At 40.9% G+C, this 23,680-nt stretch overlaps 1 protein-coding gene and 1 pseudogene across 1 annotated transcript; both read left to right on the top strand.

The window, feature by feature from the left end:
- Positions 1 to 16,301: 16,301 nt before the first annotated feature.
- LOC131003975 (protein JASON-like) lies at positions 16,302 to 18,285 on the top strand. The gene is made up of 4 exons (XM_057930549.1): positions 16,302 to 16,549; positions 16,661 to 16,721; positions 16,815 to 16,909; positions 17,751 to 18,285. The coding sequence occupies exons 1-4, from the start codon at positions 16,487 to 16,489 to the stop codon at positions 17,859 to 17,861; spliced, it is 330 nt and encodes a 109-aa protein (XP_057786532.1). The 5' UTR covers positions 16,302 to 16,486; the 3' UTR covers positions 17,862 to 18,285.
- On the top strand, positions 17,861 to 19,495 carry LOC131003993 (protein JASON-like; annotated as a pseudogene).
- Positions 19,496 to 23,680: the final 4,185 nt, after the last annotated feature.

Genomic DNA, 23,680 nt, shown 5'->3' with positions numbered 1-23,680 from the left:
AGTAATAATGTCAAGAGCAATTTGCGGGAAAACACTGACAAAGCTATCCGTAAGATGCCAAATTCCATCAAAATAATAGTTTTGATGAAGGAAAGAAAGAACATAGTCAGGGATACGATACCCTAACCAATTGTATTTCCAAAAGTGAATAGTGTCACCCATGCCAATAGTACAAAAAGAGTCATCGACGATGCTATGAATAGAATGGCGCACACCAGTCCAAATAGAGGATGAGGCCCAATGAGAAACCAGCTCCATGAAATGGTTAAGATATTTCTGAGAATAACCGAAAGAATCGAAATTCATAATGTACATGAAACTAGTATTGATATCCCAAAAAAACTTTAAACCGATGCCGCCGTGAGCTTTGATAGCTCGACATTTATTCCAGCTAACAGAAGAGGTGGGTTTCTACGTAGTACTTCCAGTCCAAATAAAGGCACGACAAGATTTATCCAACTCATAGACCAACATGCAACGCTATTAATCACAGAATTAACCGACCAGCCATGGATAATTATTCCCTGCCATCTAGGAAAATGAGACAAAATCTTGTCCCTTATAGGCGCGAGCTTTCTGGCCGAAACTCTTCCGAAGGAAAATAGGAACCCCGAGGTAAATAAAAGGAATGGAACCCGCTCTGAAGCCAAGGACCCAGGAAATCCGGCGCTTCATGGCAATAGAAACCCCATGCCCAAAGTAGACAGTGGACTTGCTTTTATTGCAGTGTTGTCCAGAAACGGCGGCATAAAGTTGAAGAATGGAATAAATCATAATGCAGTTAGATCTAGAAGCTTGACAAAATAAAAGCACGTCATCGGCATATAAAAGATGAGAAGGAAAGAGTTGCCGTCGAGAATAACGCATGGGCATTATAAGCTTCCTCGAAGAAGCATCAAGTAGCAGCCTACTTAACACCTCTTCAGCAAGACCAAAGAGAATGGGAGAAAGCGGGTCGCCTTGGCGGACCCCCCTGCTGCAAGAGAAATACCCGTGGAGAGTTCCATTGAAACGAATAGAAATCTGGGCCGACTCCAAGATCGTGGTAATCCACGAGCAGAAGACCTGAGGGAACCCAAAATGTTGAAGCACAGCTTGGAGAAAGGGCCAACTGATCGTATCAAAAGCTTTCCAAATGTCAACTTTAAGAGCAATATTGTTCCCATGATACGATCTATCCATGCAATTAATCCCCTCCGAGGCAAGTAAGATGCACTCATGAATAGAGCGGCCTTTAATAAAACCAAATTGATTCTCCGAAGTAATCGTAAGGGTGATCGTATTGAGACGGACCGCCAGAATCTTGGCAATGATCTTAAAGAAGAAGTTGCCAAGCACGATGGGTCGATAATCCGAGATGCAACGAGCATCTGGCTTCTTAGGCAAAAGACTAAGGATGTTAGCATTGAGCCCAGAAGGGAGATAGTGATGCGAAAAGAAGCGTCGGACAACAGCCACAATATCCGTCGAAACAGCTTGAATTTCAAAGACGAAGGCGGCAACAGATTCTTGAGAACAACCCAATCCGCGAAAGCACAGTAACAGTCGAAGAGTTCCAGTGATCTGCAAATATATGATTAGAAAGCAACACCCTATCCAAGACGGACTCAGTCGTGAGGGGAAAACAACGCCGATCAGTCCAAGTATAAAAAGGCCCGGTGCACCAGATCATTAGAATCAATAAACTCTTGAAACTCCCTACAAGCGATCCGGGTCGGAAGCCTGCGCTCATGCGCGCCAAGGATGGCGTTGAAATCACCAAGAATCACCATATGAGCAGTAGTAGCATAATGAGTGAGGTCCTCCCAAAGAATACGACAAGTAATGTAGTTGCAGCTCTCAATCAATACAAGTGATTTATTACATTTGTTACCGACTTCATAATTTTTCAGTAGAAAATACGAACTAAGAGGTGAGTAGGATTAAAAAATTTAGAATAAAATCAAATTCGTTATTACAATTTGAATTTATGAAGATGATCAATTTTTTTCATGAAGCGTCTATTTCTATATAAAAAGAAAGCAAGAATGTGAACATATCAATTTAAAATATTTTCACTTCATTGAATTTTTAAAAAATAAATCATTTAATTTGTTTAATAAAATCTTTAACTTTTATATTATCTTATGTCATTTTCCTCACTCAATTTATTCCATTAAAAATTAATTTATTTTAGTTTCAAATTTATCTAAAATAAATCATAACTTCACATCGAAAAAGAGTATAAATTTTTGTGTGCTCAAAATAATCATCCAGCTTCTTCGCATCTCTATTGTCCTAATCCGTATTGATATTGGTAAAGCATAAATGAACGGGTAATCGTTTTATTGGTGAATTATCGGTTAATCGTGGATTATACCTAGAGATTGATCGGAAAAGTGAGAGAGAATTGCTAAGTTGCTGAGAGCACGAGAATAATTTGCTGCAGTAGTAAAAGTGTTGAAAGCGTAGATTACAAGGTGCGTACGCATGACTATTTATAGATTACATGTTGAGAGCAAAATAGTAAATTCGTTGCTAAAACATGCGCCTCGCGTGGTCGAGGGCATAATAGTAAAATCACCCCAGGCGGGCGGTTCCTCTGCTCCTTTGGTGATTTCCCTAGCGAAAGCCATTTCCCTGGCAAGGGCCATTCCTCTGGTGAGCATGACTTCTCTGACGGAGGCCATTTCTCTGACAGCATCCGTTTCTCTGACGACATCCGTTCCTCTGGTGAGGTCCGTTCCTCTGATAAAGGGAATTCCTCTGCTCTGCACATATTACTCCTCATCAGCTACTCCCCCCTCTAGTCTGACTAGTTCGCTCTGGAACAGAGTAATCTAGTCAGAGTGTTCGACCGCGTGGCTGACGTCACCCGCAATAAATGCCCGTCCCTTTTACAGCGTACTTTTTCGCTTTTCAAAGTTACCTTTTAATTTTTGCGTCTTTTCGTCTCTCCGTAGGAATCCTTAACCGTTGATTATTCCCCTTGTGCCACGTGTTGTTCATCCTGCTAGTTGGTGGTTGCCCGCATACGTTATACTTAGGCGATTCAAATTTTCATTATTCATCTTCCTCATTTTTACTCCGCGTGATTTTCTCTTGATTTCCGGCGATCTTCCTCCTCCTGTTCCGGCGTATACATTGCGACCTTTCTGCTCCAGTCCTTTCCGTCGACCCTAAAGAGTATTTGACTTAGGTAAATCGCGTATCCTCCTCTCCCGATACTTGTATTTAGTGCAGAGTGTTTTTGAAATTGTTGGTGCTCTGATTGAGCGTGCGAACCCTAGCTTTCTCTAGATTTTCCCGATCATGGCCTCTACCTCCGGTGCTCAACCTGCCTTCTCCCCTTCTCCCTCTCCCTCTCCTCAGGCTACTCCGCCTTTTTCCCCTCACTCCCCACACCTTCTGGAACTTCCTGGTCCGTCCAGTCCTTCCAACCCTCAGGATTCCCTGGCCTTCTCTGAATCTTTCCCCCTACTCCCAAATCACCCAAAACCATTCCCGAGTCCCAGTTGGGTGTTGCAGATATGCACAAGCTGTTTGATAGGTGTAAGCGTCCTGAAGGCTTGATATTCGAGCCCTATTCTAAGGCTTCAGTGCCCTTCCCCAAATTGCACATGAATAGAAAACCCCTTTTCCGAGCTCAGGTAGAAGCTGGCCTAAGGCTCCCTCCTCCTGCCCTCCTAGTAGACGTCTGCAATTACTTCCGCATCCCGTTTTTCCAAGTAGCCCTCTCCGCTCTTCAGAGGTTATTTTCCTTCCACATTCTGTGTACTGCCCATGGTGTTCAGGACACCACCAAGCTGTTCCTCCAAACTCAATCCCTCAGATGGCAGGGCCACCCTTTGTATAGCTTTGCTGCCCGCAAAACCTACCCCACTACTTTCCTTAACTCCCTCAACTCCCACGACAAGGGCTTCGTGTCCTTCTATTGTTATGTGAAAACCACCAAGGGCACCTGGCATCAATTTGGTGCCCAAGAGTTGCAATGGCATGAATCTCGGACCAGCTATAAGCCACCAGCTCTGGAAAAGCCCAGTGATTTTGACTTAGGGATAATAGGCTTCCTTAACACCCTGAATAGGGAGGATCCTCTTCCTTGTAAAGAGTTAGCCGAGAATAACCCGGCTTTAGCTGCTACCGGCTTATTTCCCCTGTTTCCCCGCGGATCTATAGGAAAAATTAGACGTTAGTAGGTATGCATAAATCATTGTTACCTCGATTCTGTTGATGACATTTGTGTTTGTTTGCAGGGATGTCGTGGAGGGAGAAATGCCGAGCCACGCTCTTGCCCACCCACCCCTCTGGTAATGAGGGGCAAGGTTCTAGGCAACCCGCCGATTCCGGGGTGGACATTCCCTCCAGCGCTTCCCCCGGGGCAAGGGGAAGGACATGGAGGTTTTATCCATGTTCAGCCCTGAAAACCAAAAGCTTGGTGGCTCTGCTCTGGCCAGGTCGAAGGAGGATCCGCCATCCCCGTGGTGGACATTGATGATGATGTGCCCATCTCCGCATTGGCCCAAAACATTCCAACTCCCGCCTCCCATCAAATACAAAAGAAGAGAAAGGCTGCCACGCTGGCCCTTACAGAGAAGAGACGCAAGGAGAGCCTGCAAAAAGCCAGCAAGTTTGTGGACCCAGAGGCTGGGTCAACAGGTGAAGCGGAGGCACTCTCCGTGGATGTTGAAGGGGGCAAGGCCCAGGCCCTGCCCGCGGGGGAGTCAGAGGCTTCTAGCTCCAAGCCAATCTCGTCTCTGAAGGGGCGAGACTTCGTCCGCACCTTACTTTCCCATATCCACCCTAAGGATAGGGAAACAACGAAGAGGATGAAGCGGGCGGCGCTAGCTAACCATCTTGGTCAGCTGGTTCTTCAGGTACCCTGCATTTTTTACCTTGTTTTGACGATTCCATTACTAACCTTTCGATTTCTCTGCTCTGACATTTTCCCATTTATTTTTCTGCAGCTGGAATCCCGGGTCGGAGAGGCCATCCAGTGTATCGATGATTCCGATGCACTGGAGAAAGACCTAAAGAAAGAGAAAGAGCGGACAGGGGAACGCGACGAGGAGGTCGCGGGCATGGTGGAGCGCTACAGCAAGGCTGAGGCGGATGTGGCTGCGCTGAAAGCCCAACTTGCCCAAATGGAGGTGGAGAAGGCTTCCAGGGCCAAGAAGGAAGGCTATGACAACCTTGTCAAGTTCCGGACGAGGTACGCAGCGCGGCTGGAGGAAAGCCTGTGAAGGTGCTCAGAACCGGGGCTATGCGCTGGGGGCCCGGGACCAGCGCCTGGAGTTCTTCCTCTCTCCCCAGGGCCAGCAATTCCTGGGTATGATGTTGGAGGGTACCTTGGCGGCCTTTCAGCGGACTCCGGATTATCTGGAAGGATTCTCCCAAATCTTCGCCCACGTGATAAAAGAGACGTCTATGAAGACGGCGGAGTTGTTGGGGGCATCCGCGGAGCAGGCCGTTGCTTTGGACATGGGAGCCTTGATGGACCACATCAAGGACGAGGATCTAAATAGGCTGTTAGGGATCACTGCTGAGTCCCCAAAGAAGCCTGAGTGGTGGTATCCGATCTTGGAGAAGGCCCTTCCCCAATTTACCTTTGGGGTCTGCTCTGAATCGGTGCCTACTGCTCCTGTGTACCGGCCTCCCTTCTGCGCCTCCTTGGTGAAATTTGTGAACCAGCTGAGGGGTTAGGCTGGTGACAGCTCCCTGGGGTTATCACAATTCAGCATGGAGCCTCATCTGCCTTCCGGCTTCAAGGCTTCAGCCTTTGAAGATCCCGCCTCTTTCTCCGCCGCGGTGGATCAACTCTATGCCCTGTACAAGGATGAAACAAAATATGCTCAAGAGGCATTGAAGTTGTTAGACATGGAAGCTCGTGTACCCGCGGTGAAAGACTCTGGCATGTTGCCAGTGTTCGAGGAAGAGGGTCCTTCTGGTGGGGCCTCTGAAGCTGCTGCTCCCGCCGATCCGTTGCCTCCGCTTTCTTCAGCCCTTGCTCCTCCAGATTCCACTGCCCCTGCTCCCTCCGACTCTGCTGCTCCTGCTCCTCCCTCGTAGCTGCCTCCATTTTTCCCTTCCCTCCTTGTTTTTGTTAAGACTTGTAGTTTTTGATTCTTGTAAACATTTTGTTATTGATGTGAACTTGTATTTTGAAATCTCAAAATGTGGCAATTGTTTCCTCTGTGTAGCGTAAGACTTTTATTTTTTGTTGAAGTGTTTGCGATTCCTCTGGTCAGCTTCCCTTTGAACGGCTTCTCTGGTCATTCTTCCTATTTGATTCCTCGGAATGATTCTTCTGAATGGTCCCTCTAAGTGATTTCTCTGACTCCACCTTCCGGGGATTTCTCTGACTCCTCCTTCTGGGATTTCTCTAACTCCCCTTCTAGGATTACTCTGACTCCTCTTCTGGGGATTTCTCTAACTCCCCGTCTAGGATTTCTCTGACTCCTCCTTCTGGGATTTCTCTGATTCCTCTTCTAGGATTACTCTAACTCCTCCTTCTGGGATTTCTCTAACTCCTCCTTCTAAGATTTCTCTGACTCCTCCTTCTGGATTTCTCTGACTCTTCTCTTCTAGCCATTCCTTTGTCGCTTCCCTTTGAGCCATCCCCTTGCTGCTCATTTGAAGCTGGAACACTCTGCGCGGAGCATGGAAGACCCGAGGGGTGCAACCAACTTTCGCGGCTTACGATTAAATAGTAACCCTCTGCGCGGAGCATGGAAGACCCGGGGGGTGCAACCAACTTTTGCGGCTTACGATTAAGCGAACACCCTGCACGGAGCATGGAAGACCCGGGGGGTGCAACCAACTTTCGTAGCTTACAGTTAAATAGTAACCCTCTACGCGGAGCATGGAAGACCCGGGGGGTGCAACCAATTTTCGCGGCTTACGATTAAGCGAACACCCTGCACGGAGCATGGAAGACCCGGGGGGTGCAACCAACTTTCGCGGCTTACGATTAAGCGAACACCCTGCACGGAGCATGGAAGACCCGGGGGGTGCAACCAACTTTCGTGGCTTACGGTTAAATAGTAACCCTCTGCGCGGAGCATGGAAGACCCGGGGGGTGCAACCAACTTTCGCGGCTTACGATTAAGAGAACACCCTGCACGGAGCATGGAAGACCCGGGGGGTGCAACCAACTTTCGTGGCTTACGGTTAAAGTGATTCCTCTGATTCGCCCTTTTTGCTTTTCCCTCGACTTGCTAAGTAGCAATTTGATTTTTGTTTATCCCTTGTCTTGCTAAGTAGCAATTTGTGAATTGTGGGTATATACCATACTCCCCCCTCTGGTGACATGTGCAATGCTCTGCATGAACATGTTAAGTAAAATATGCAACTTGGAAAGCAATAAATTAAAGTAAATGAGTCGACACCAGGGAATTCCCTAAAACCACGTATCCAATTTTATTGATATCATGGCCCCGAACCTCGTTAAAACCCCTGTGGGGAAAAAGAGTATTTGGTCTACAATACGTTATATTGTCAAACAATATTACACATAAAACTTTTTCAGCGTATTGATATTCCACGGTCTGGGGAGAGCTCTGCCGTCTGGATCCGACAAAGTGTACGCTCCGCCGCCCAAGACCTCGGTGATGATGAAGGGACCCTCCCAATTGGGTTCGAACTTGCCCACTGGCTTCTATGCATCGGCCCTCTTGAGGACTAGATCGGCCTTAGCTAGCTTCCTCGCTCTGACCCTCTTGTCGTATCCCGCTTTGATGATGCTTTTATACTTCGCTGCTCTGACTTGGGCTTCATCCCTCTGTGCTTCCACCAGATCGAGCTCTGCTCTTCGAAGTTCTGAATTTTGCTCCGTGTTGTAAGTTGTGACTCGATATGACTCCAGTCTGGCCTCTGCTGGTATCACTGCATTGGATCCGTATACCAGAGTAAAAGGCGCTTCTCCAGTTGCTGTCTTTGGGCTAGTACGATAAGCTCAAAGCACTGTATCCAGCTCCTCGGCCCACTTTCCCTTGCTCTGATTCAGTCGCTTCTTGATTCCCTCGCAGATTGACCTATTTGCCAACTCCACTTGCCCATTTGCTTGAGGGTGAGCCACCGACACAAAACGTTGTGTTATATCCATTCGGTCACAGAAATCAGCAATCCTCTGCCCTGTGAATTGTGTTCCATTGTCGGACACAATGATTCTAGGGACTCCATATCGGCAACATATGTTTCGCCAGATGAACCGCTCCACTGTCACCTCATCAATCTTTGCCACAGCCTCAGCCTCAACCCATTTGGAGAAGTAGTCCACAGCCATGATAAGAAAACATTTGCCCCCTGGTGCCGTGGGCAATTTCCCGACGATGTCTATGCCCCACTTGTCAAATGGGCATGCAGCGAACATGACTCCCATGGTTTCTCCTGGGACATTGATTCTCCCAGCATGTCTCTGACAAGCCTCGCATTTGCGGACGAATTCTCTGGCATCTTTGTTGATGTTTGGCCAATAAAACCCTGCTCGAATGATTTTTCGTACAAGATCCCTGAATCTCGTGTGCCCACCACAGCAACCTGCATGAATTTCTTTTAGAGCAAAGTTAGCTTCATCAGGAGATAAGCATTTTAATAGGGGGTGGGTAAAAGATCGCTTGTAGAGTTGATCATTGATCAAGCAATAATTCTCATATCTCGCCCTTTGATTAGATTCTTTATTCAGCCGCTCCCCTGTCTTAAGAAAGTGTACAATTGGGGCCCGCCAATCGTCCCAAATTTCTACTGAAAAGACCTGTGAAGTCCCCATTTCTCTGGTATCGCAGAGCAGCGTAATCTCATCACTCCACGTCTGTTCCACTGCGCTGGCAACTCGCGCCAGTAAATCTACCTTGGTGTTTTCATCCTGAGAAATCTGTTCAATTCTGAATTCCATGAACTTTGTCTTCATTTCGCTGATTTTATTATGATATGCCCGCATCCGCTCTTCTTTAATGTGATATTCTCCCGAGAATTGTTGAGCCACCAACTGTGAGTCGGTTCTGATGATAACACACTCAGCCCGCAGCTCTGACAGAATGTGCGCTGCTCTGACCACGGCTTCATATTCAGCTTCGTTGTTGGACATTCTACAAGTAAATTTGATGGCAAACTGATATACCCCCGAGCTTGGAGAAACAATGTACACCCCAATTCCGCATCCCTCATTTGTGACTGATCCATCCACAAAAGCTATCCAGAACTCTTGCACAGGGCGTCGAGTAGTTTCTTGAATAAAGTCCGCAAGAGCTTGTGCTTTGATTGCCGTTCTTGGCTCATATTCGACGTCGTACTCCCCCAATTCCACAGCCCATTTCACCATTCTCCCTGACAAATCCGGTCGCCCCAGCACCTGCCTGAAAGGTAAAGCAGTTAGCACCACAACCCGATGTGACAAGAAGTAGGGCCTCAGTTTCCGAGCCGTGACCATGACTGCCAGAGCAGCCTTTTCGATTTCCGAGTAATTTAATTAGGGGCCCTGAATGATCCTGCTGACAAAGTAGATTGGCCTCTGGTGATTTCCCTCTTCTCTGATAAGCACAGAGCTGACCGATTCCTCTCCCACTGCTATATATAAGTACAATATCTCTCCTGGGACTGGCTTGGTCAGAGTTGGGAGCTCAGCCAAGTAAGCTTTAAGATCATCAAATGTTGTTCGGCATTCCGCTGTCCACTGAAACTTGGTTCCTTTCCTCAGAATTTTGAAAAAAGGTAAACTCCGCTCCGCTGACCGCGAGATGAACCTGCTCAGAGCAGTGATACGCCCGTTCAGAGTTTGCACTTCCTTGATTCCTCTGGGCGGTGTCATTTCCATGATAGCCTTGACTTTTTCTGTATTGACCTCAATCCCTGCGGGAGTAACTTTGTATCCCAAGAATTTTCCCGTGGTGACCCCAAAGGTGCACTTCGCCGGGTTGAGCATAAGTCGGTGGTTTCTTATGACCGTAAAAATTTCCTCCAGATCAGAGACATGATCCTCTGCTCTGACACTGCGCACCAGCATGTCGTCGACATAAACTGATATGTTTTTTGAAAGTTGCTCTTTAAAGATTTTTTCCATCATCCTTTGATATGTAGCCCCAGCGTTCTTCAACCCAAACGGCATACTCCTCCAGCCATAAACCCCACAGCCGACGGCGAAAGCCATTTTAGCGATGTCCCCTCTATTCATTTTTACTTGATGATATCCCTGGTATGCATCCATCATAGACAATAGCGCACAACCTGATGTAGAGTCCACGAGTTGATCGATCCTCGGCAGAGGATAGTGGTCCTTGGGGCAGGCAGCGTTTAAATCCCTATAGTCCACGCACATACGCCAAGTGTTTGTTTTCTTTGCCACCATCACGGCGTTCGATATCCACTCTGGGTAATGTACTTCTTCGATGTGGCCCGCGTCCAGCAGCCCTTGGACTTGTTCCCTAATCGCGGCATCTTTCTCAGCACCGAAATGCCTTGTTCTTTGCTTCACTGGTTTGATCTTAGGATCCACATTGAGGAAATGCTCTGCCAACCCTCTATCTATTCCTTTTAAATCGGTTGTGCTAAAGGCAAACACATCCGCATTTCGCTGAAGGCAGCTGATTAGCTCCTCTCTGGCCTGTTCGTTCATCGAAGACCCAATCTTGGTCTGAAACCCCTCCCGCCCTGGAAACAATTCAATCATATTACACACATCATTGGTGGATATTAAAGAGGATTTCTCTGTACTATCCCGATCATTCAACAACTCTGTCAATTCCCGCCGTTCCTCTGCCGGAGCAGTGACATCGCCCACTTTCCCCTTCTTGCGGGTGTCTGATCCCTCGGCTGACCTTTCTCTCTTCTGACCTGACGAATGCGTGAGCATCCGCACGTGGCATTCTTTGGACATTGTCTGATCACCCCATTCTTCTCCCACTCTTCCCCCTCCGATGGGGAATTTCATCGTCAAGTGAAACATCGAAATGACTGCTCTGAATGCGGTCAGAGCTGGGCGTCCCAATATTACATTGTAGGATGGCTTTGGCATATCCACCACCAAGAATCGGATCACCCTGGTTCTGCTAGCATCTGTCTTGCCCAAAGTTATTGGTAGCTTCACAAACCCTACTGGTATAACCATTTCTCCCCCAAACCCAAATAAAGGAGCATTCGTGGGCTCGATGTTGGCCCCGATCCCCATGTTCTGGAAGACATTCCAGATATAAAATGTTCACCGCGCTGCCCGAATCCACAAACACGCGATGTACCATGCAACTGGCTATGTCGGCTTTGATTACTAACGCATCATCGTGTGGATACATAAGCGTTCTCAGATCCTCCGATCCGAAAGTGATGGCCGGCTCTTCTGCCATGTCCGTGATCCCCATTACTTGTTTGGGATAATATCCTGATTTCACTGCCCGCACAACTTGTTTCTTGGCCCTGTTAGATGTTGGTGTCCCATTCTCCCCAAAAATCATATGTACCTCCATTCTATGAGGGAAAGGAGGTTCCCGACCCTGTATCGCTTCTCTGTGGTTATCGCGGTTTTTCTCTGGTCTACGGTCTCGGTTGTTTCCCTGATCCCTCCCCCGATCATTTCTCTGCTCTGGCCCTTAATCCTGGCCCTCGTTTCCTCTGACGATGAACTGATCCAGATTACCCTGACGCACCAAAAGCTCTAGTTGATGCTTAAGATGCCCACAATGCTTGGTATAATGTTCATAAGAATTATGGTATTCGCATAGTTTGTTGTTGGGGCCCTGTTGTGGCTGCCCATCCCTGTAACTCCCGGGTGCCCTGAAGAACGGCTGATTCTTGACCAAGTGAAAAATATCCTCCTGGGGTTTGTTCAGTGGGGTGTATGTATTCGTCAAAACGGTTGACCTCATTCATGGTGCGCTGTTGGCGAGGTGGTACCTCTGCTTGGGGAGGAGGGACCCTCGGGGGCAACCCTCTGAAAGGAGCCCGGTCCTGATGTCTGTTGTTTCTTTCCGGTGCGACCTCGGCCTTCTTAGCCTTATTTTTGTCGTTCTCTGCTTTTCGCGCCATCCTGGCGTCCTCCAACTGCAAGTATCCTGGCAATCTAGCCATAATATCATCAAAATCCCGAGCCGGTCTGATCTGTAGCTCGTCGAAGAAGAGCCCCGGCTTTAACCCTCTGACATAAGCACAGTTCTTAATCTGTGATTCCACCTTTGGCACCTCCAGAGCGGCGAGGTTGAATCTAGCGGTATACTCCCGTAGTGTTTCGGTTTGGTCTTGCTTTATATCCATCAAAGAAAGAGCTGATTTCCCAACCCTTCGCAAACTTGTGAACTGTCTTAAGAAACGCGTTTGCAAATCATCAAACGAGTTAATAGAATTTGGTACTATGGGTTCTTCGGACGCTCACCGCACTCTTGAAAAGGAGTTTGACAACGCTGGATTTAGCTCTGCTGCCCACATCACTGAGATGCCTACTTCACTGATCAACGGTCTGCAAGCTAGCACCATCTTCACTACACCGCCAGGTTTTCACACCGTCTCCGCTACCCCGCTGACAAGGCAAAATGCTAATACCCAGAGATCTGCTCTGGTGACTCCGGGATCCGACCTACCAAGCTTGGTCCCCACATCTGGTGGTGGACCGCTAAACTTTGTGTTGACAGAGCAGATGATGGCTCTGCTCAATTAAAGTGAGAGAGAATTGCTAAGTTGCTGAGAGCACGAGAATAATTTGCTGCAGTAGTAAAAATGTTGAAAGCGTAGATTACAAGGTGCGTACGCATGACTATTTATAGATTACATATTGAGGGCAAAATAGTATATTCGTTGCTAAAACATGCGCCTCGCGTGGTCGAGGGCATAATAGTAAAATCACCCCAGGCGGGCGATTCCTCTGCTCCTTTGGTGATTTCCCTGGCGAAAGCCATTTCCCTGGCAAGGGCCATTCCTCTGGTGAGCATGACTTCTCTGACGGAGGCCATTTCTCTGACAGCATCCGTTTCTCTGACGACATCCGTTCCTCTGGTGAGGTTCGTTCATCTGATAAAGGGAATTCCTCTGCTCTGCACATATTACTCCTCATCAGATATAATATACTATATCCATCTCAATTAAATAGACTTATTTTTCTTTTCCATATATTCCAAAATATAGGTAGATTTTCATAAAAGATAATGTATTTTTAAATTATTTACAATTATATCTCTATTTAATTCTTTGATTAACTCTAGCATTAATGTATTGTCAAATAATAAAAATGAGCATATTAGGAAGTTACTTGTATAATTTTCTTTTTCAATGATTTTCTTAATCATTGTGCAGAATTCAATCACCCTATATAATTGGGACGAATTAAGTATTTTGAAAAAATACTGAGTCGTATAATATGCATTAAATATTAAAAGTTCTAGAAAATCTTTTTTGCTAATATGCATAAAAAAAATTTAGAAAATCTTTCTTGCTTAATAGAAACTTAAAATAAAAAATAGATGGATATTTTGATGGACATTTTAACTGGCGAATAACGAGCGTTGATAAAAATGTGTTGTTAATTGAAATATTGGTCATTGATTTGACTCAAATACAACTATAAAAAGTCACATTTATTTGAACAATTATATGATTAGTGAGATCTATGTTATACAAGTTAAAAAATTATGAATGTTATCTTTTAAGTTATGAAAATATTACTAATTTTATTATATAAAAATACATTCATTTTTAAAAAGTATTGATTATTTATACTTTTTAATAATTTAGTTAAATAACTATTATCGTGCATCGCACGAGAGCCAGACTAGTAATTAATAATATCAAGTCACTTAGTGGACTGCACATTTTCCCTTGTGTTGGCATAGTAACATGTTTGATATTTCCAGTTCATGCTTGTGCTATTCTGAAGGCATGCAGATTCTATTCTTTACTAATAATCAAGAAATGTAGCCAGACTAGTAATTAATAATATCAAGTCACTTAGTGGACTGCACATTTTCCCTTGTGTTGGCATAGTAACATGTTTGATATTTCCAGTTCATGCTTGTGCTATTCTGAAGGCATGCAGATTCTATTCTTTACTAATAATCAAGAAATGTAATGACATTGATTATTTTGACAAAGAAATGTGGAATGCAGTGTAATAATCAAGAAACTTAAAGATAGGGAAGAAGGGGGTCGCACTCAGGCATGTAATCAGAGTTATGTGCTTACCAGATTGGGTGCGGCGCGTGGCGTGAAGTTGAGAAGAGAATGAAGTCGGTGGTAGTGATGAGAGTGAAGTCGGTGGCAGTGATGCTTTGAGTCAATTTCTTTTTTGTCTTATATATAAGTGGTTGTGCCAATCGATTTTGAAGAAGAGTAGGGCGAATTCCTAATTTCTAATATTAATTAATATGTTTTTTTAATATATAATTTTCATTCAGATCACTCAATGTAATTCAGTCTCAATATTTCTGTAAATTTCAACATTTTACAATATAAAGTAATTTAAGTACAAAATAATTTTTAAAACACTCAATTCCCTACAAAATTAACTTCATAAGAATATTAAAAATCACATAAAAATAATTTTTTTCAGCTATGCATGTTGTTAGAGCACCCGCATCGCGGGTACTCGAGGAGACCATTGGCTTCGAGGAGTGCGATGCGGGGGGGAGGTCCTCGAGGAGTACCCGAGTTATCGGGTATCCTCGAGCCAGAAATAAAAAAAAATATATTATTTTATTTTTCTTTTTCTTCCTCTTTTGGATACAGATTTTGTTCAACAGTTTCTTGAGGATTTTGTATTTGTGCTGATTTGTTTCTTGCTTGCTTTTGATGTTTGCAATTGCTAATTTGGGTGTATCGCACAATATTTTTTTATTTTTTTATTTAATAAAACAGCTAATATGTTTTATTTAATTAATGCAATTTAAATTTGTAATAAATTGTGTTATTTAAATTTGAGCAATTAAATTTAAATGAAAAATATAAAATCAAAACTAATATTATCAAGTAGGCTATCAAGGAACCCCAATGCAGCACTACCTACTCAATAACACAAACACTATCAAGTAGGCTATCAAGTAGGCTATCAAGGAACCCCAATGCGGATGCTCTTATCCCCTCTCTCATCATGAATATATCATTCTATTTCGAGGATAGGGAAGGTCAAATTAATTAAAAATCAAAACTACGATCATTTGGATTTAGTACTCCAAATTTATGCACATATTTCATTTTTGATACGTTCTCCAAATTTATGCATACTCTATTTTTTAACACCATCTCATACATAATTTTCACAATTTTATCGTTATAACTTAAATTATTAGTTCATGGTCTACTTAACAACACCCTTAATATGAAATCATTTCTCCATTATCAATATTCCAAACAATTTTTTATTAAAACTCATGCCTTGATCAACTATGCATATTTATGAGGGACAAAGGGGATTTTTTTTTTATCACGATTATTAGCCTGTAAATACACAAACTTTTCCCACTTTCTGAAATTTAACATGACTTTTATTTTTTGAAATTAGCGTTTTTTCTGATTTTTGACACCGATAAAAAAAAACCTATTTACGTTTGACGTGGAGGCCATAATACATGACATGGACTACGGAATATGCACTTGAATATAATAGTTGTATTCATTATTTTGATTGGAGAGTGCATGACGTGGTGTTACAATCTTCGCGTCAATAATAAATTAGAGTTTTTTCTGATCGGTGTCCAAAAAAAAATGCTAAGTTTATGTATTTATGAGCAAAAAATAAAAATTATGTTGAATTTTAGAAAAAAAAATTGTATTTACAATGACTATTAGTTCGTACAATATATAGGTGCAATGTACTTGATGCATTTCTTACCATTCACATATATGATATAGTGAAATTATTGAGATTAGATTCATTCAATATTACATTTTCAGAAATATATTATAGTATTATGCATCGTAATTAACTAAAGCGTGTGTATTTTCAAAATAAAAATAATGTGTGTGTATATTGGGATCGCACACATTGCAAATTTGTTTAAAAGTTGTATATTTTTAGAGCAAAAAAAGAGAATATTATTAATTAAGCTATACTTTAATAAAAGTACTCAATAGTAGGTATGAGATTTAAGAAAAAGTGGTCGGCGTAATATAAAGTAAAATATAAAATTATTAAACAATGCAATTTTTTCTGGAAGCCAAATAATTTTTTAAGAAATGACCATTTTTTAAAAATTAATTTACTCTATATTTAGTTGTATTTAATTTAAGTTTAGAAGAGTACCTCATTTTGTAGAACTTGAAAGTTTAGGGGAGGTAAATACAAATTATCTACTTTCTTCATTTCAATTTATTTCCCTCTTTATTCATATTTCAAATCCTAACAGTCATCTCTCTCTCTAAATCAATTGTTTCCTATTAAGATTTCTCCACACAACGATTTCGAAATCAATTGAAGTTGAAGATTTATCATTATACAAGTAAATGGTATGGCGTGGTTTTCAGGAGTGAAGAAGAAGGAAGTTGAAAAGATTGGGCGTATTAGGGTTCCTGAGGAGTGAGGAGAGTGGTAGCTGCAACTATGAGCTGTTTTCTCGGTTGTTTTGGAGTGAAAGACTCGCACTCTCGTCTCAAAACAACTCCTGTATGATTTGATTTTTTCAATTATTGTTTGTATTGTGAAGCCGAATCTGTTGTTTATCTTAATTTTTTTATGTTTTGTGTGATTTTGATTTGATTGCATTCTCGATTACAGGAGAAGGAGCGCCTGGTTTTTCGCGAGAGGAATGCACTGTCATCGCTATTTCTTGCAGATGGTATTTTTTTCTTCTGTTTTTGTGCGTTTAACCGTATAAATTGGTTAATTTTTAAAATTTCTTGATTGATTCTTGCTACTGATTATTGATCAGGTTTAGTAGAATCAGAAGATGATTTATTTCGAAAGACTGAGGAAGGTTGGGGTCCAATGTCTGAAGAAATTGATATTAAAGAGCTCAAGGACGAGGTAGTGTGAGTTTAGATTATTGAAAAATATAACTTCTTTGATAATTTTCTTTGAATTGGCTGTGAAGAGCCTGTTGTCATTTGTCCACCGGGAGAATCTTGATAAATGAATTTATAAGCATGAATATATTGCATATATAATATGATGAATGAAATGGGGATGAAATGACTTTTCTCTTGATGTTTATTGATGATAATTCTTCGATTTCTGAATCTATAGCTTCATGGTATAGCAATTCATGTGTTAGCTTATCATCTGTTCAACGTGACAGCTGAGTTAAGATTGATCTTTGTTGCGCGTGAGCTTCAAAATTTCTACCACTTAAATCCTGATGAAGCTCTTTTTTAAAAAAAAAAAAAAACGAAATCTAGATGAAGTTCTCACTTTGAGTTGTGTGGGGGATATAGAAGGCATCTGCCTTCATTGCCTGTTAACTTGTTTGGGAATGTGAATGATTTTATTTCATTTAGATTATATTGTGCTGCTTTTGAGTTTTATCTTACCTTTACATTATGTAAACTCAGCCGCCTTAAAATCTACAAGCAATGAAATATCTTGTAATTTGTAATTCAGTTACACTCCATATGTATTTTTGTCTAACATATGTGTCTAATTTGAGACATCGTGATTTTATACATTCAAATATTTTGAGATAATTGCATAACAGCTTGGATAATGAAGTAATGCCCAATGTTTGGTTTTGCTTTTCTCCAGATATGTATAGGCATATTGTCAGTTATGTACTCAAGAAAAAAGAATGAAAAACGTTCTATGTGGATACTTAATTCGGCTTCCAATACCTTACGTATTTTAACGGTACATTTAAATATCTATTATGCAGGCCAAGTTCCTGAAAACATGTGGAACTTTGCTTGAGATCCTGTTGAAATTCGGAAAGTCTCTCGTAAAAGGCTGGATACAGATGCTCACAAAGAAGAACTCAATCCATTGATGACCTGTGCATCCATTGAAAATCTGAAACTAAAGGATCCATTTGATGAATCTTTAACGCCTGTTAAAACTTGTGGAAAATGGGTAACTGGTGAAGGTTTTTTGGTAGGCACTCCGAGCAATTATGTCTCATGCATATAAATTTGAATATATTGAGCAGCTCTGGTTCTCAAAAATAATGTTGACTTATATATGAGTTGGCATGTTTTCAGCATATCAGTAGATATCAGATATGGTTGCATGAATTTCGTGATTCAAATATTTGATTGTTTGGAACATTTTTTTATCAGTGTCTGTTTCTTTTCAGGGTTCTTTAAGTGATTGCTTGTTTTCTCTTTCAGGGGTAATATCTAGTATTGTTGTTTTCTAAAATTGGTAGAAATTCTTAGCTGACTGCCTGCCTTGAATTCATTCTGTTAGTGGCTTGCCTGCCGGAGATGATACCAGAAGAGCCTCTACCAGCTCCACTCAGAGCAGTGATAATGATGGAGCCATCACTCCAAACGACGTGACTGATGAACCTCATCGCTCTGCAGTTTCACCTCAAGTCTTAGATGCTACAGTACAGCGCACAAATAAGTCTGTACACTTTGAGTGCCACTCTGATAGATCATCTGAATATTCTGTTCAGCGCATAAAACAATACGGTTCGTCTGGTGATTCTAGTGTATCTGTAACATCACCATATCCAACCCCACTGCACTTGACTGGAGATGCAAACACCCGGCACTATATTCCCTTCATACACGAACACTATTGCTGGTGGGACTGCTAAGATCCGATCTCAGTACGTGTATTCAATCTTGAATCCGATTGAGTATCAATCCCAGTGGAACGAGTTGGACGAAGAAAACACAGATCCCAACCACCAGAAAGAATCACCAAAGCCTAATGATGAAGCAACCCCGATGTCAGTCTCCTTGAAGGATGCTCTTTTGCTTAAAAGTGGCAAGGAGGAGCTGAGCTTGTCTGAGTGGATTAAATCACATCCAGCCAATCAAGAGGGAAGCAACGGAAATGCTGGTGAAAATGTTCATTACGTGAGAAGCCCGGGAGATCCACCTATTCTTGGGATGGTGGCAGCTCACTGGAATGATGAAGAAGCCACTCATGTCTCTCCTAAATGGTGGGGTGTAAATGGCATCCCCAATACAACCACCAAGTACAAAGAGGTACGATTCCTCTCTCTCCGATCTTGTCTGAATATCCAGATTAAGATTGTGAACGGCAGTTCCTTTGCAGGATCAGAAAGTTAGTTGGCACGCGACACCATTCGAGGAGAGACTCGAAAAGGCATTATCTGAAGACACGAGGTATGTCATGCTCATATGCTGCGCTGATGAATCTCTACTTATTCAAAGCTTAGTATGCATATCAAGATTCTCTGTTTTGCAGGAAGCAAATCGGTGGTTGTTCGCCAGTCGACTTCATGAATGTGAAGAATCTGATACAGCTTCATCACAGCTTCAATCTTTTTCATCCCATCTCAAGTCTGTTGTTACATTCTGATTCAAGTTTTATAACTTTTGTCCCATTTCAAAGTATGCAAGTCCCACACATTTCTTGCATCATTATTCATGAATCACACCATTAAGTTGGTGTTTTAGGACAAGAAGTTTCAGTGTTGTTCCATCAATGTACATAATAATGAGTCTTTTTCTACAATCTCTATGATTCTGCATCATTTCTATAATAGTACTTAATTTTCTTTCTTAACAATTGAACAATTGTGTACTTGATGAAAATGGAAGTGTTCATTTTTGCTTGTTCAAAAGTCAAATTACTCTTGAATCGCTCAAATAATTTTTTCAAAAGACGCACCTGGCATTTAATGCAAATATAGATTTTTAGGTGTTTGTACAGTTTCGAAGTATTTTAGGATTGTGTTTGTGATTTCTTTTTATCAGAACTATTAACACTTAGGGGTGTTCGGTTTATAGGATAAGATAGAATTAGTTATATAATATTATGTTCAAATGAGTAGATAGGGCTCGAGACTATGCTACGTAGGATTAGTCATGGCTTATGAGTCTTAGCATACTGATACGATCTTTATCAATGGTGGAGCATTTTGAGTAGCTCAAACTCCAGAAATCAAGAGAGAAGAGAGAGATTTGATAAACATCAACCAAAATATTCATTCCATGGTGAATAAGTTAAGAGATTACATTATTTATATCTAATAATGAAAACCTAATGGGCTACTGGGCTGGAGCTTAATAGGGCCGAGCAAAGGAATTGGGTTGGGCGTATCACCTACCCCTATGATAAAAATAATCTTGGGCAATTCAATCTCGGATAATCTCGGGACAATTCAATCTCGAGCAACCGAACACTCCCATAAATGATCATATTCTATATTGGAAACAATAAAATCAATGTTATTTAATCAGTTGGCAAGTCAATTTATAGGTAAATAAATTTCTGTATTGATCTAACCGATATAATAAAAATGGACAATTAAGCACGCAGGTGTCACCAAAAAAAAAAAAAAAACTAGCATTTGCACGTTTGCAATACATGAAAACGTTTGTATGTTTCTTTTATAAGTATAAAAAATAAAAAATGAAAGAAAAATGAAAGTAAAAAAGAATTAAAAATTGACTTATTTTTAAATAGAGGAGAGATGAGATTTTTTTTAAAGTTGTAATAACTTTTATAATTTAAATATAATATATATATATATAAAATATATCAATTAAAATTATTGTCATGTTCTTTAATTTGATATGCATATTAAATAATTTTATGATTAGTCGAATTTCACAAATTAAAAAAAAAACTAAATTGAAAAATAAGAAGAAAAAAAGAAAAAAGTATAGATAATTTTATTATAATCATAAAATTATCACCTCATTTAATAATTGATTTAAAATTATTTAAAATAAAAAATTTACCCTTTTAATATACTCCCTCCGTCCCTAAAATAACTTCCTCTTTTTCCATTTTGGGACGTCCCCCAAATAACTTCCTCTTTCTTTTTTTCCATTTTTGGAAACCTACCCCACCACTAATAATACTTTATTTATTCTTACTTTTCACTTTTCACCACTTCCAATACTAATTATAACACTTTTCACAACTTCCAATAATAATTATATCACTTTTTCTCCACTATCAATACACTTTACAACTTTTTATTAAAACCCGTGCCGTCCCCAAAGAGGAAGCCATTTCAGGGACGGAGGGAGTATTATAGATTATAGGTAAAAGAAATCAAATTGTCAATCCAGTGTAAACAAACATTACATTACAAGTATATTAATGGACTATGGGGAAGGTTTTTGCGCTTGGATCGAGTATGGGGGGATCAACGCTCTAGGGGGGTCGAGTTCAGGGACCAATATGCACCTTTTGCCCTATTAATAATTATTCTGTTCGCCCATAAAAATAGTCTATTTTTGCCATTTAAGGACGTTCACAAAAATTAGTCTCATTATATTTTTGGTAAGTTTACATCACATGATAGATCTTTTTCTCCACTCACAATAAAATAATTATCATTATTTACACTACTTTTTAAGTGTGGTCCTTCATCCATTCACAATACACTAATTATTTTTATTAAAATTTGTATCATCACTTTTAAAGACTATTTTTTGTGGACGAATAAAATATAAAATATATACATAATTTATGCGAATGTAAGATCACAATCATCGCGCTAGGGAGATACACTAGTATGATAAATATTTAATGATATATAAATTACATACATTAAATTGTTTTGTGGGCTAATATCTTTATATATATAAAAAGCAAAGTAAATGTAATTTAATTCAATTGCAAGGATATAATTGGAAATTGAGTAAAAAAATTATAAAACAACTTAACAAACTGGCGACTACTACTTCCTACAAAACCGTGCCTTTTTCCTTTTTTTAAGGTACAACTCATTGTTTTCATTTAATTGAAAATTGTGTTTCAAATGTAGTCAACTGTTCATTTTATATATATATATATATATATATATATATATATATATATATATATATATATAGGGGGCGGTTATTCAATAAACCACCCTTATTTTAAGAATTACGAACCAGCAAAAATGCATGAATTTTATGTATAACACGCATGAATAAACTGTATAAAGGTATGAATATCGAAAAAATAATTTTTTGCTACCTTTGAGATTCGAACTCATGACCATGAATATATCCAACAAGGTGATGAATCAACCGTAGATCTTGATGATCTAAGGGCTGAAAATGGTTTTTAATTTATATTTTAATAAGCGTTCTTATTTTAGCCTTCCCCTATATATATATATATATATATATATATATATATATATATATAGAGTAAAATTTTGAAGTAGCCAAAATGAAGCATAAAACACAATTTATGGTCAAACATTGAAAAAACACAAATTTTGGCCATTTTTATTGATTTGGACGTTTTTACCCTTCATGAGGCGGACTGGGTAGGATCAGGCACGTGGGTCGCGTGCAGGGTCGGGTTAGGCACTTATGGCACTATTAGTGCCATAAGTGCCAAGATTTTACTTTGGTTTTATTTTGAATTTCCGATGGCACTTATGGCACTATTAGTGTCATAAGTGACATCGGAAATCCAAAATAAAACCAAGTAAAATAGCCATTTTGGCACTTATGGCACTAATAGTGCCATAAGTGCCAACGGAAATTCAAAATAAAACTAAGTAAAATGGTCATTTGGGCACTTATGGCACTAATAGTGCCATAAGTGCCATACGTGCAGCACAAATACAGAAACAACAACATCATTTAAACCTGAAATGGAACATCTAAACCCTAAATGGAATATCTAAACCCTAGGGGGAAGTGTGCACTTATGGCACTAATAGTGCCATAAGTGCCATACGTGCAGCACAGATCATATCAGATCAGATCTGTCGATGGCTGAAATCGAAGAAGACGAAGATCAGATCTGCCGATGGAGGAGGCGGCGCAACGATCAGATCAGATCCACCGCCGCCGCCTCATCAGATCAGATCCACCGCCGCCTCATCAGATCAGATCTGCCGCCGGCGCCGCCTCATCCTCTGCCACCTGACCAACCTCCTCCACACCGCCGATTTCAGAGGACCGGATCTCCTCCACCGCCGTCGCCTCATCCTCTACTCCGACGAAGTCTACCCAAGCCGCGAGAGCTACGACAAATTCTCCAAGCTCGGCGCCGCTGGAGAGAGAGAGAGAGGGAGATGAGAAAGAGAGAGGAGAGAGCGGCAGCCGAGATGAGAAAGAGAGAGGAGAGAGAGAAGGGTAGAATAGTCATGACATACAAAAAATGGCCAAAATTTATGTTTTTTCAAATGGTGGACAAAATTTGGTGTTGTATGTTGAATAGGGTCATTTGGCCCTATTGTTTCTATATATATATAGGGAGAGGTTCAAGAAAGAACCATAAATAAAAAAAGAACGGAGAACCATTTTCAGTCATTCGATCATCAAGATCTACGGTGGATGCATCATCTTGTTGGATGAATATAGAACCTGGGTTCGAATCCTGAAGGGAGCATTTTTTTAAAATATTTTTAGTGCATTAATTTTAATTTTAACAGCGAATGCATTAATTTTTACAGTGAATGCATTAGATTTGATGGTTCTCCCGTTCTCACAAATAATGTAGTTCTCTCTAGAACCACACCATATATATATATATATATATATATATATATAGAGAGGAAGGCTAAAATAAGAACGCTTCTTAAAATATAAATTAGGAACCATTTTTAGCCCTTAGATCATCAAGATCTACGGTTGATTCATCACCTTGTTGGATAAATTCATAGTCCTGAGTTCGAATCCCAAAGGTAGCAAAAAATTATTTTTC

This window comes from Salvia miltiorrhiza, unplaced genomic scaffold (assembly GCF_028751815.1).
Source record: "Salvia miltiorrhiza cultivar Shanhuang (shh) unplaced genomic scaffold, IMPLAD_Smil_shh original_scaffold_302, whole genome shotgun sequence".
In the NCBI taxonomy this organism is placed as follows: Eukaryota; Viridiplantae; Streptophyta; class Magnoliopsida; order Lamiales; family Lamiaceae; genus Salvia; species Salvia miltiorrhiza.
This window is presented reverse-complemented; position numbering and strand designations above follow the sequence as displayed.